We start from the raw sequence: 12,282 nt of genomic DNA, 5'->3' as shown, positions 1-12,282 counted from the left end.
TAGTCAAGGTAATATAACCAATAATAGCCATCACAGTTGTCATCTCAAGACTTTTGTCTTAAACACTGTTCTATCTGTGAGGAGACACAATGACCAACGCAACTCTTTGTAAAGAAAATATTTAATTGGAGGTTTGCTTACGGTTTCAGAGGGTCAGCCTGTTATAACCATGGTGCTGGCATGGTAGCTAAGAGCTTTACATCCTGATCCACAAGCCTCAGACAGAAAGAGAATCAGGGCCTGGCAGGCTTTTGAAACCTCAAAACCCACTCACCAGTGACAGACTTCATCCAAAAGGACACACATTCAAATCCCTTCCAAACAGTTCATCACCTGGGGACTAAGCTAGCAAACATGGGGGGAGGTGATTCTCATTGAAAACAGCACAGTGTCTGTGGAGTGTTGCAGATGACTGGTGCCGTCATAGGGTAAGTCAAGATGGCCTTTAGGTCTTTTTGCTCACAGCTGCCTGTTCCCCAGGGTCTTTGCTTGTTACAAAGTGAATGCGTGCAATAAGAATGGTTTAATACATGATGACCTCAACAGAATTCTCTGCCCCATTCCCCAAGGAGAGGTGAGTCTACCCAGTCCATCTCTATTGACTGCAACACTGGGTAGACATTACTAGATGGTGCTCTAATAGTATCTGGGTCAGCGTCAGAGCAGCAATATCGACAAGAGGTTCCGTATATGTAAGCTATCACAACACACTTCCTAAGAGCTAATTAATTTTCACGGTGTATTAATTGCTTTTCTGACTACTGTGACAAACACCTGACCAAAACAACTCACCGTGGATTTATTTTGGTTTAAGGATACAGCCCATCATAGTGGGGAAATGCATGGCAACAAAAACACGAGGCTACTGGACACATTCATCCACAAGATGCAGAGACAAATGTTGACGCTCAGGGGTTTCTCTCCAACACCTTTGTAATTACCCCAGGGCTTCGGTCTATGGACGGAGGATGGTACAGCCTACATTAAGAATGGGTCCTTCCCTTGGATAAGCTCTGCAAACACTTTTATAGACATGCCCAAAGGTGTGCCATTGGGTGATTTCAAACCTAGTCAACCTGACAAAATTAATCCTCACACATAGTGGACATATAAGGATGCCTATGCCTGCACTCAATTTATTTGAATAAAAAGGGGATAAGCAGTGAGTCCTTATGTGTGTAGAAAGGGGTGGTAAGGAAGACTGAGGCAAGTGGACCAAGATCTTCCTCTCCTAAAAACAGGTAAGGCCCATGGGAGCTCTCATGTAAGGAAAAGCGGGCCAGGAAAGCTGAAGGCACAATTTTGGATGGCGTGATGGGAAAATGTAGAGGCCTGAAGTTAACTGGAACACAAATAAACACCAACACTATTTAACTACCAAAACAAGAGACAAGGGGCATGGGGTGTTGAAGAATTACGAAAATGTCTGAAGCCTCTAAAACGACAAGAAACAGGGAAGCGAAGAGGGGAGGAGGCAATGTTTGTGCAATGGTGCTGCGATGCGGGGCTCTATCCTGAGCAATTACAGAAGTAACGGCTCCTTCGATCACCTGGGCTGCATAGGCTGCTCGGCCGCCTGCAAACCGGGGCCTCTTCCCTTTTGGAGGCGCACCCCGGGCGCGCGCGTGGACGCGGGGCGGGACTTCCGGTACATCGGTACTCCTTCCGGATCAGATGCTGTGCATCGCGACGCATCGGCCTTTCTAGAGGACGCCGTGGCAGCGAGGGTGAGGAGGCCCGCGCAACCAAGAGGCGGAGGGCTAGGGAATGGCGGCCGCACCCCTGCCGGAGGCCTCATCTCCTGTGAGCGGGTTGGGGAAACGCCAGCGCCACCCTTGAGCTGCACAGCGCGGGCCGGGCCTCCCCACTGGTGACCGCCCCCCCCCCTCTGTGGCCCGCGCATGCGCAGAGCTGCTCCCCTAGGGTCTTCCCTGGCGTTGTCTGGGCTGTTTCCCAAGGCGGGTTGTTGTTATGTGGTTGTCATTTCTACTGTCCTGCGCCGTGTAGTGCTGACGCCAGCCTCCCCTGACCCTGGAACCCGAATTAGGACACAATGCGGGGGCCGAGGAGCCTTACCCCTGGGAGGTGGAAGCCATTGCCGTTGAGTTTGCAAAACTGAGGCCCTTGATCTTAGGTCTTGCCAGCTCATAGAGAAATGCCTGAGTTTAGTTGATTTAAGAGTCTCTTTTGAGCGTTCTCAGAGGAAAAGGCAACGGCCCTTCCACTTACAGAGCTCTACAGTTTAGTGGGAGATGCAAGCAGGGTGGGTTAAGGCTGGCAGACTTTATACTGTGGACACACAGTGTCCCAGAGAGAAGTTGAAGTTACCAGAGGAAATGATACCTGAGACTGAGCACTAGGGGAAGTGGCCAGAGGGAAGGAGACTGGTAAAGGATAGGGGCAGTTTTAGACAGACACCGATGAGGGAAGCAGAAGTCTTTGGCTGAGCAAGCTGCCAAGAACGTGGGGGTGGGAGTACCACTCTTCCATGTTTGGACTTTGGCTTGAGGGTATGGATTTCCTGCAGAAGACCTAATAGAATGGCTGGGTAAATAATAGTATCATTTATTGATGCGCACAGTGTTTTCCCAAAATGTTGGTAACTGTAAGAAAAGGGAAGCATTTTAATCCCTAGCATCCAGGTGGCATTATTGGAAAAAACTTGATGAGAATGATTTCTTTGAAATCTCATGTTTTACCTTATTTACACAGGCTTTTAAAATTATACACAACAAATACCATTGCTTTGGTAGTGTTCTCAAATTCCCAGCGCTTGCATCGTATTTGTCTTGGCGATTTTTTTTTTTTTTTTATATCCTAGTCCCATCATTATGTACTCTCTCTTCTCCTCAACCTCAGATACAGAACCCCACCTTTTCAAGTGTGGAGCACTATTCATGGTGTTCAATACTCTAAGCAGTGAAGAAACAGGCTAAGCAGCTACAGTGTCCCGAGTTCATGTAGGCAGGGTTCATACCCAGACATGTTCACCCTCCTTTGTTTTGTACTCAGCTGCTGCTCCTGCGTTCCAGGTTATGGTTTGGGATGGGACTAAGAGACGATTGGAAAGGAGGTTTGGATTTTCTTAAAATAGTTAAGAGGTGATATTAAAACTAAGGTAGTTTTAAAGATAAAGAGAAGTCAGACTGAAAACCAAAGGTGGTAGGACTAACTGGATTTAGCATCTGGGCAGCTGGTACTGCCTGTGGTTTACAGAGAAAAGAGCAGCTTCAGGTGAAGACTGAACTGGCCCAATGATTTTTTTTAGGGCAACTGCACTTGGCAGTATTTGGATCAGTCCCGCTTGGTATAAAAGTAAACAGGTGCTTTTCTTTTCACTGAACAGTTCCTATCACTCACTTATGAGGTTTTGTTTTGTTTATCTTCCCCTGGTGGTCCAGCTCTTTATAACTCTTGAAGAGAGATTCTGTATAATTTGTGGTAATGGACAGTGTTGTTCCCAGATTAGAACAAGACTGTAGGCTCCCTTTGAAGCCCTTATATTTCTTTCCAGGTTGATGCTCACCTATCACTGCAGTTGGCCCTCCAGATGCAGTGCACCTGTAATTCCATCACTCAGGGGGCAAATTCATGAGTACAAGGCCAGCTTGGGCTGACTTTGTTCTAGAAATACCAAAAAGGAAGGAGAGAGGGAAGGAGGGCAAGAAATATTGTAAAGGACAAATAAAATTTTATTTATGCTAAACAGTATGAAGTTCTTGTCATCATTACCTAAAGGATTCCATAGAACAACTCTGCATAGCATTTATTTACATTGTTTTAAGTGCTGTATTGAAAGATGACTCCAGTTATCTGGTAGAAGGGGGATAACTGTGAGCAGGTACTGTACCCCATTAGAAAAGGGACTTGAGGACTTTGGTATCTCTCGGGGGTCTTGGGACCGAGCCCATGGATACCAGTTTTCTTTTGTCAAATACTAGTTTGTGATTCAGTTAACAGGAATTGCGTAAGTTCAGAAGAGAGAACCTGGTGTATATGACTAGCTGAAGAAGTAGGTGTATTTTGAAGTTTGACTGAAGCATCTAAGTTCTGTTTTCCCTTCCTCACACATGTGAAGCTCCAAAAGAACAAGGTATATTCTATGGACATGATTGAAAAAAAAATGGAGACTTTTAAATTAACATTACACCTTTGAGTGTTTCTGGAGGAATTAAAACCATCAATAGTTTTTGTGATTATTCTCTGGCACAAGTTGGACAGTTGTTTAAGTACTGTTTCTTTCTGGTGTTTTCCTAGTATTCTGTTCTTTAATAACCTTCAGTTACCCTTTAGTTATGAGACACAGCTTTGCTAATTAGCTCATGTAGATCATGAATTTGCTCTACGGCCCAGACCAGTCAGTCAGTCTCTTGCTGTGATCCTGCTTCGGCCTCCCAAATGCTAGGATCACCAGCATGCACAACGATGTCTTCATTTTAAGGTCACAATAAAGACCAAGATAGAATGTTGTGAAGACTCATAAAAGGGAGAATTTTGCACTTGAGCCTTGATTGACCACAACTTTTTTTTCCTTTTCTTTTTTCCTTTTTTTTTTTCCCCCGACACAGGGTTTCTCTTTGTAGTTTTGCAGCCTATCATGGCACTCGCTCTGGAGACCAGGCTGGCCTTGAACTCACAGAGATCCGCCTGCCTCTGCCTCCTGAGTGCTGGGATTAAAGGTGTGTGCCACCAACACCCGGCTTTTTTTCTTTTTTTAATTGTGTGTTGTGTGTGTGTGTGTGTGTGTGTGTGTGTGTGTGTGTGTGTGTGTGCCTGCATGTATCTGTGCTGGGAGAAGCCCAAGGGAATCAGAAGAGAATGTTGTAACTCCTTAGAACTGGGTTTCTTGGCATAGGCAGTTATGAACTGCCACATGGCTGCTGAGAACTGAACCTGGTCCTGTGCAAGATCTGGAAGTGGTCCTAACCACTGAGCAATCTCTCCAGCCTGACTGTTGCCTGTCCCAATACTTTATTTTTATTTATTTATTTATTTATTTGTTTTTGGTCTCTGCACTCTTCCAGTAGATATTTGGTCAAAACAAGCAGAATTCATTTTTTTCTTTCTTTTTTTGGGTGAGTTAGGGTAGGAGTGTCAAGCAACCCATGCTGGCCTCAAACTCAACCATATAACCAGAGTATGCTCTTGAACTCTGGAGCTAGCATCATAGGCTTGCACCACCACACCCAGCCTTTTTCTTAAAATTAACAAATTTTATAGAGTTTTATGCTGTGTGTATAAAATAACACCATGATTGCAACTTAGCAGTACAAGGGATGGTTTTATTGTCCTTAATACCTCTTTTGTATAGCTTACAGTATTCTTTGTATCCTGGCTAGTTTTATGTCAACTCGACACAAGCTAGAATCATCTGAAAGGAGGGAACCTCAATTGAGGAAATGCCTCCATTAAGATCTGGTTATAAAGCATTTTTTTTGATTAGTAATTGATGGGGGAGGGCCCAGCTCATTGTGGATGGTGCCATCCCTGAGATGGTGGTCCTGGATTTTATAAGAAAGCAGGCTGAGCAAAGCTATGGAAGCAAGCCAATAATTAGCACCCCTCCATGGTCTCTGTTTCAGTGCTGTCTCCAGGATACTGCCCTGCTTGAGTTCCCATCCTGACTTCCTTCAATGATGAACAGTGCTATGGAAGTGTAAGCCAAATAAACCCTTTCCTCCCCTAGTTGCTTTGGTTATGGTGTTTCATCACAGCAATAGTAACCCTAATTAAGACACCATGTAAAGATAAGAAACAAATAGAAAAAATGTGTCTAATAAGTGGATTAGTTAATTTAAAAAAAAAAAAAAAAGAGCAACCTGTAAATCACCAGACATGGTGACAAAAGCCTATAATGCTGGCACTGGGAGGCAGAAGCAGGAGTATTGTTATGAATTGGAGGCAAACCTGGTCTACAGAATGAGTAGGTAGGTAGAATGAGTAGGCCAGGTAGGGCTACATGGTGAGACCCTGTCTCAAAACAAACCCTAAGTCTCAAATCAAATATCATTCCTGCTCTTGAGCCTCTATATTTTAACCCCCCCCCCACTAATGATCTATAAACCATATTTATCATTAGGTGCTAAAACTCACAATAGAGATTAAAGGGGTCAGGCATGGTAGCACAGACCTATAACTCCAGCTGTTAGGAGGCAAGAGGACTGTGAATTCAAGGTTAGCCTGGGCTATAACAAGACCTTGTCAAATAAAGTAAGTTGTTAGCAAGTATTTGAGGGAAAAGTGTGCAAAGTAAAATGGCACAGAAGAAAGTGAGGAAGCGATCTTTAAATATTGCTACATGAAGCTAGAGATGTAGCTTAGCTGATAGCATGCTATCCTTGCATGCGTGAAGCCCAGAATTCAATCCCCAACATTGTAAGAACCAGGTATGGTGGTGCATGGTGGAGGCAGGGGGCTCAAGGTGACCCCAGCTGCACAGGGAGTTCAGCCTGGACTCCATGAGACCTTATTTTAAATACACTTATATATGTATGTGTGTATATGTGTGTGTATACATTTATTTATTGTTACTATATAACTCTGCCCTCCCCCAGTACCTATAAATACTGGCAGGTCCTTGGCCACACACACCAGTTTAGAACATTGCAGTGGCAATTAGAATGTTTTAATTGTCCATAACCAAAAATGAAAAGACCTTGTTAATGTAGTGTTCCTGTCTACGTATTCATTATTCTCATACTTAAACGAATTATGCACCAGAGTTATTCTAAGAAACCTGAATGTAGGTAGTAGTATCTCATTTTAGCATTTCCCTTCCAAGTTTTAACTCAAGACTAAAAAGAAAATACATAAAAACTTAAGCATTATTAAAAGTTTCATGCATTAAATGTTGGGGTTTTGATTTTTTTTAATGCTATTTTCTTTTTTCCGAAAGAGGAGCAGCTTAACACTAAGCAATATCTTCCTGAATGTGAATGGTATTTTTGATTGCTTACCAGTTTTTAATTGTCCATTGTTTGTTAAACTGTATTTTTAATTTCATTTGCTCTCTCCTAGGGAATGAAGGATGGCAGCGCGCCGTGCATTAAAAGCTGTTTTGGTAGATCTCAATGGCACACTTCACATTGAAGATGCAGCTGTGCCAGGCGCACAGGAAGCTCTTAAAAGGCAAGCTATCCTCCAGGTTCAGATGACAAATACGTTTTTAAGTGCCGCTTTACCAAGGCGAATCATTAGCTAAATGGATGGCCTTGAGATTGCGTTTCACCAACTCACCATACATGGAGGAACTGCCTTGGGTTTAGCTAGAAGATGTATGCATTGTAATATCCTCTAACATTGTTCTCCCTGCTTTATTAGGTTTGGCCTTTTGCTCTAATCTTTTTGTTCTCTCTCCTCCCTCTCCCCAGTCTGTTTTTTTTTTTTAAATCGATAATGTAAATTGGGGATGAAGACTCAAGAAACTAAAATAATGATTTAATTCTGGAAATATAGAATAGATAGCACTGGAAAAAAAAATCAGATGAATCCTGGAATCCAACTGAAATACATACATGTATATATACACACAGGCATGTTCAGCCTCCTGATCACCTAATATCTAACATTGAATTTGTAACTGTTAAAAATAATGCTTACTTGAAAGACTTGGAATTTTTTGAAATATTTCCATCAACTACATTTAATACTTCCAAAGATTAAGGACTATTTTATATTTCTGATACACCAATATAGTACTAAACAAGTGCCAATCAGAGACAAGCAGAGAAAACTTGGTAAAAGTGTGTTAAAGAGAACTGAATGTCTAGAAGGATGGCTCATTAAATACAATACTTGCCCTGCAAGCATGAGGACCTGAGCTCAGTCTCCAGCACCCACTTAAAGCCAGGTGTGATGGATCTGAGACTCACTGGCCAGCCAGTCTTGCCAAATCTTCCAGCCTCAGGCTAATGGGAGACTTGTCTCAAAAGAAGTAGAAAGCACCAAAGAAGAAACACCTGAGACTGTCCTCTGGCCTTATGTATGTACACACGTGCACACCCACACAATGTAAACTGAATATGGATGTTTGCTTCCAGGTGTCATGAACAAAAATTAGAGACTTTCAAAATCAACAATATAAAATTTGGTACTTGTCATTTTCAAACCCTAGAATATTCACTGTGTGCTGTTAATCTGAAAATCCGGTGACAAGTATCACCATTGCTGGGTATGAGGGTAACAACTGACACAAGTCATCCCCACTCTAGTCCTTACTCTCCAAGTAGAAAATCAAACATAAGAATGCCAGTATACCTGGTGCTTGTTAAGTGGAGCTGTCCTTTTCATTTGTATTCATGGTAAACGGAGGAATGATGGACAGTGCTGTGTTTCAAACCAAAAGACAACTGGGTATACAGCTAGACTCCATCCCTTGACATAGTCTGTGTCTGAGTCAGCCTTCTAGGACCAGTGAACTTCTGTGAATGGACTCCTAGTGTTTGCTTTCTTGCCTTTTCAAGTATCTCAGGCTGGCCTTGAACTCAATAAAGCCGAAGGTGACCTTGCCTTCTGATCCTCTTGATTCAATCTCTTAGGGAGTGGAATTGCAGGTGTGGTGTGTGCCACTACTCCCAGCCTATAGAGTACTGAGGAACAGAACCCAGGGTTTTGTGCATGCTAGGCAGGCACTCGTCCAGCTGAGATACAGCCCCAGATCTATTTATTTTTAATAGCTGAATTTAATTTTTATTTTTTTTCATAGAAACACTAGAGAAGCTGAGCTAAAATTGCATGCTGACTTTCTACAAACTGTATAAAGGGCTTTATAAAAAATAAGTAAAATTAGGCAGAATTATTTAAACTCTTATTTTTATCTAAGGGATTTCATTTGTGATTGCATTACTACTCATTCGAGTCATCATAGCTTCTCCAAAGCCAGAGCTTGAGATTTCTCTCCCACATCGCTTCCCAGTTAGAGCCTGGTGTTTACTCCAGTGCCTTCCCAGCCCAAAGTTCTTTCATTTGATTTTCTTTGATCTACATTTGAACTATGGAAACACTGATGGCAATTAATTAAATTAACATTAATTTCTAGAAGCAGTTAGTTGAGAATCTATTTTGGAATGGATGCTATGCCACTTCTCTTAACACGATGAGCTCAGCTCATGTTCCCAGAAGCTGTCAGTCACACTGAGGAACTCTACAGACCTGTGGGATATGCTAGTGCTCCCAGACCTCATGTTCAAGATGGAAACTTGTTGTCAGAATCTCCATTACTTTTTGTTGTTGTTGTTATTTTTTGAGACAGGGTTTTTTCTATGGCTTTGGAGGCTGTCCTGGAACTAGCTCTTGTAAACCAGGCTGGTCTCAAACTCACAGAGATCCACCTGTCTCTGCCTCCCAAGTGCTGGTATTAAAGGTGTTCACCACCACCGCCCGGCCCTCCATTACTTTTAATTGTCTTAAATATCATATTCCTCCATGTATATATCCAAGCCCACACTGAACAAAAGAGTTCTGGGTTAGAAACGAGTACTTATTTTCCCACTTGTCTTTAAATCTTTGTCCACAAGTTCAGCAAAACCACACTTCGGTACTAGGTCTCACTACTTTGAAAATGCATTTTCTGCTCTAGGAAGAGAGAAAAATCTTTTTATTTCTGGTGAACAGAGACACTTCTGTGATCTGTGTGACCTAGGAGCCTGCCCCTCTGCCAGGCAGGAGGCTGTCCATTTCTCTGTTGTCATCACTGGTAGGTTTTCATATCAGGGAAATCTCTGCACTAGCCCTACCACTATGGTTTCTATGGAAACAAATAGACAAAGGAAGTTGAAGGACTAGTTACACAAAAAATTAGTTGTTTGCTTTTCAACAAACTCATTGAAACTGGTGTTGTTATTGCTGGTGTTGTTATTGCACAGTAACACACACATACACACAAACACACACACACACACACACACACACACACACACACACACACATGTCTTTATCATAAGAGCCATGTTGAAGTAGTCACTTTCTTTTGTAAGATAAACCACCATTGAATGTGTTTTTCTAAAAAGCTATCACACAGATATAGAGGGAATCATGATTACAGTGAATTAATCAAGTAAATTTATTTAATGTTCTTTGGGTGAATTATTAAAACTCTTCTATTTTATTTGTTTGATCGCTTTAAATTGTGTCTAGTACTTTTATGCTTGTGACTTTCTGGGGAAGATATAAAAAGCAACAGTCTATTAGTATAAATTCTAAATTATAGCTAAATTATAATTATTTTTAAATTTTATGTTAAAACACTATTGAACCAAGAAAAGAGTATTTTTAAAGAAGGCTAACTAGATTCACAAATTCTTTCTCTGAAACCATTCCAATTATACAAAAGCAGATGGTCTTGTGTGTAAGCAGTTCAAGAGACACAGGGCCTTGCTGTGTAGCCAGGCTGGCCTTGAATTCACTGTATGGCCCAGGACAGCTTCAAACTTTCCATTCTTCTACATGCTTCTGGGACTGACAAGAAACTCAGTTTTGAGCATTTCTGAGCTGTCCAATTAGCTTCTGTTTGTAAGTGTGATGACTCACTGGGGTGTGCCATCTCCATTAACATCTCACTCTGAGGTTTGCTGGTTTATCTATTTCACTTGTTTGGGTTTTGTTGTTGTTACTTACTTGCAGATTACTTTCATAAGTCTCAAGTAACTGTGACATCCTTGGTTCTCTTAGTAAGGGATATAAAACACTGCTGGAACACAGGAAACATTGTCCGGGCTCCACTGCTACCTAGCTGAATAAAACTGGGGAGTTTATGCCTCCATGTGCCTTAGTTTTGTCATGTTACATTAGTGGATCATCTTTAAGACATCTTACCCCCTCAAACCTATGAGGACAGTGGTGTTTCATTTTTTTCTTTTTTTTTAATTTATTTACTTATTTTTATTACATATACAGTGTTCTGTCTGCATATTTGCCTGCACACGAGATGAGGACCTCTGGAAGAACAGTCCAGTGCTCTTAACCTCTGAGCCATCTCTCCAGCCCTCCCACCCCCCACCCTTTAGCAAAGGGTAGCTAAAGTCCAGAAGGCTCCACAAAAGTGGATGGAGCTTTCAAAGTTTAACATTCCAGCTTTTGGAGGTAAAGCACTGCCCATAGGTTGTAGATAATTTATAAGCATTGGGAGACTAAAAACAACTACAGCAGCTTTGTCCACAACAGCACAGTGACTGACTTAGCTTTGTGCCCTAATGCTTGGCTTAGGCTTTCTGGACTAGGAGGTAAAAGCCGCCTCTTCACTTCTGAGTTTTACTTTTCCAGGTTACGGGCTGCTTCTGTGGTGATTAGGTTTGTGACCAACACAACCAAAGAGAGCAAGCAAGACCTATTGGAAAGGCTGAAGAAGCTGGAGTTTGACATCTCAGAAGATGAAATCTTCACCTCTCTGACAGCAGCCCGAAACTTAGTAGAGCAGAAACAAGTCAGGCCCATGCTGTTGGTTGATGACCGTGCACTACCTGATTTCACAGGTGAGAGAGGCTCCGAAAGAATTACAAACAAGTTCTTCATGCCTGAAATCATGTGGAAGAGGCATCTCCTTAGATGTCCTGTTATTACTGAAAAGTTCACAAAATAGACAAAACAGAAACAACCTTATCCATATCGATACAGTGACTTACCCACTAAGGCTTGGCCAGCGAGCTCTGCCACACACATTAGGAGCCACTATAGACTAGGGGATAAAAGAAGCACCTCTGCACTTCGGAATTTGACTTTTCCAGGTCACCTGCTGTGTTAAAAGAGTTTGAGTCTGAGTTGTTGTTTCTCAAGTCTTCTTAACAACCATCCACAATAAGAGAGATTCACTGTATAGTGACTGAGAGTGTGTGTGTGTGTGTGTGTGTGTGTGTGTGTGTGTGTGTGTGTGTGTATGTTTCTATGTTTTAAATAGTGCTCTAACTTTGTGAGAAATCCTATATTATCTGTTTATGTTCTTTTATTCTTAATGCTAGAGTATTGCAAATTAATTTCATAATCTGTTAGTAAATTGTGAACCATGATTAAAAATAATTATATAACTCCTAATCCAGGATATGCTCTCTTACCTTGGTTAAATGAGATAAATCAGGGCCTTCTTAAAAACAGATGCCATTCGGGGCTGGAGAAATGGCTCAGGGGTTAAGGCACTGACTGTTCTTCCAGAGGTTCTGAGTTCAATTCCCAGCAACCACATGGTGGCTCACAACCATCTGTAATGTGATCTGGTGCCATCTTCTGGCACACACTGTATACATGATAAATAAATAACTAAATCTAAAAAAAAAAAAAAAAAGATGCCATTCT

At 41.9% G+C, this 12,282-nt stretch overlaps 1 protein-coding gene across 3 annotated transcripts in view; it reads left to right on the top strand.

Moving 5' to 3' along the window:
• The first annotated feature begins 1,621 nt into the window (after positions 1-1,621).
• Positions 1,622-12,282, top strand: part of Hdhd2 (haloacid dehalogenase like hydrolase domain containing 2) — a 28,480-nt gene continuing 17,819 nt past the window's right edge. Inside the window, exons 1-5 of one of the 3 annotated variants that reach the window (XM_027397928.2) lie at positions 1,674-1,727; positions 3,954-4,093; positions 5,583-5,656; positions 7,018-7,128; positions 11,260-11,468. In XM_027397928.2, the coding sequence (XP_027253729.1) occupies positions 7,028-7,128; positions 11,260-11,468 (310 nt within the window). In that variant the 5' untranslated portion in view covers positions 1,674-1,727; positions 3,954-4,093; positions 5,583-5,656; positions 7,018-7,027. Of the gene's footprint in view, positions 1,804-3,953; positions 4,094-5,582; positions 5,657-7,017; positions 7,129-11,259; positions 11,469-12,282 lie in introns of all 3 variants that reach the window. The other 2 variants (XM_027397927.2, XM_027397930.2) reach the window with 2 other exon arrangements.

Source organism: Cricetulus griseus, chromosome 2 (genome assembly GCF_003668045.3).
Source record: "Cricetulus griseus strain 17A/GY chromosome 2, alternate assembly CriGri-PICRH-1.0, whole genome shotgun sequence".
Classification (NCBI taxonomy): Eukaryota; Metazoa; Chordata; class Mammalia; order Rodentia; family Cricetidae; genus Cricetulus; species Cricetulus griseus.
This window is presented reverse-complemented; position numbering and strand designations above follow the sequence as displayed.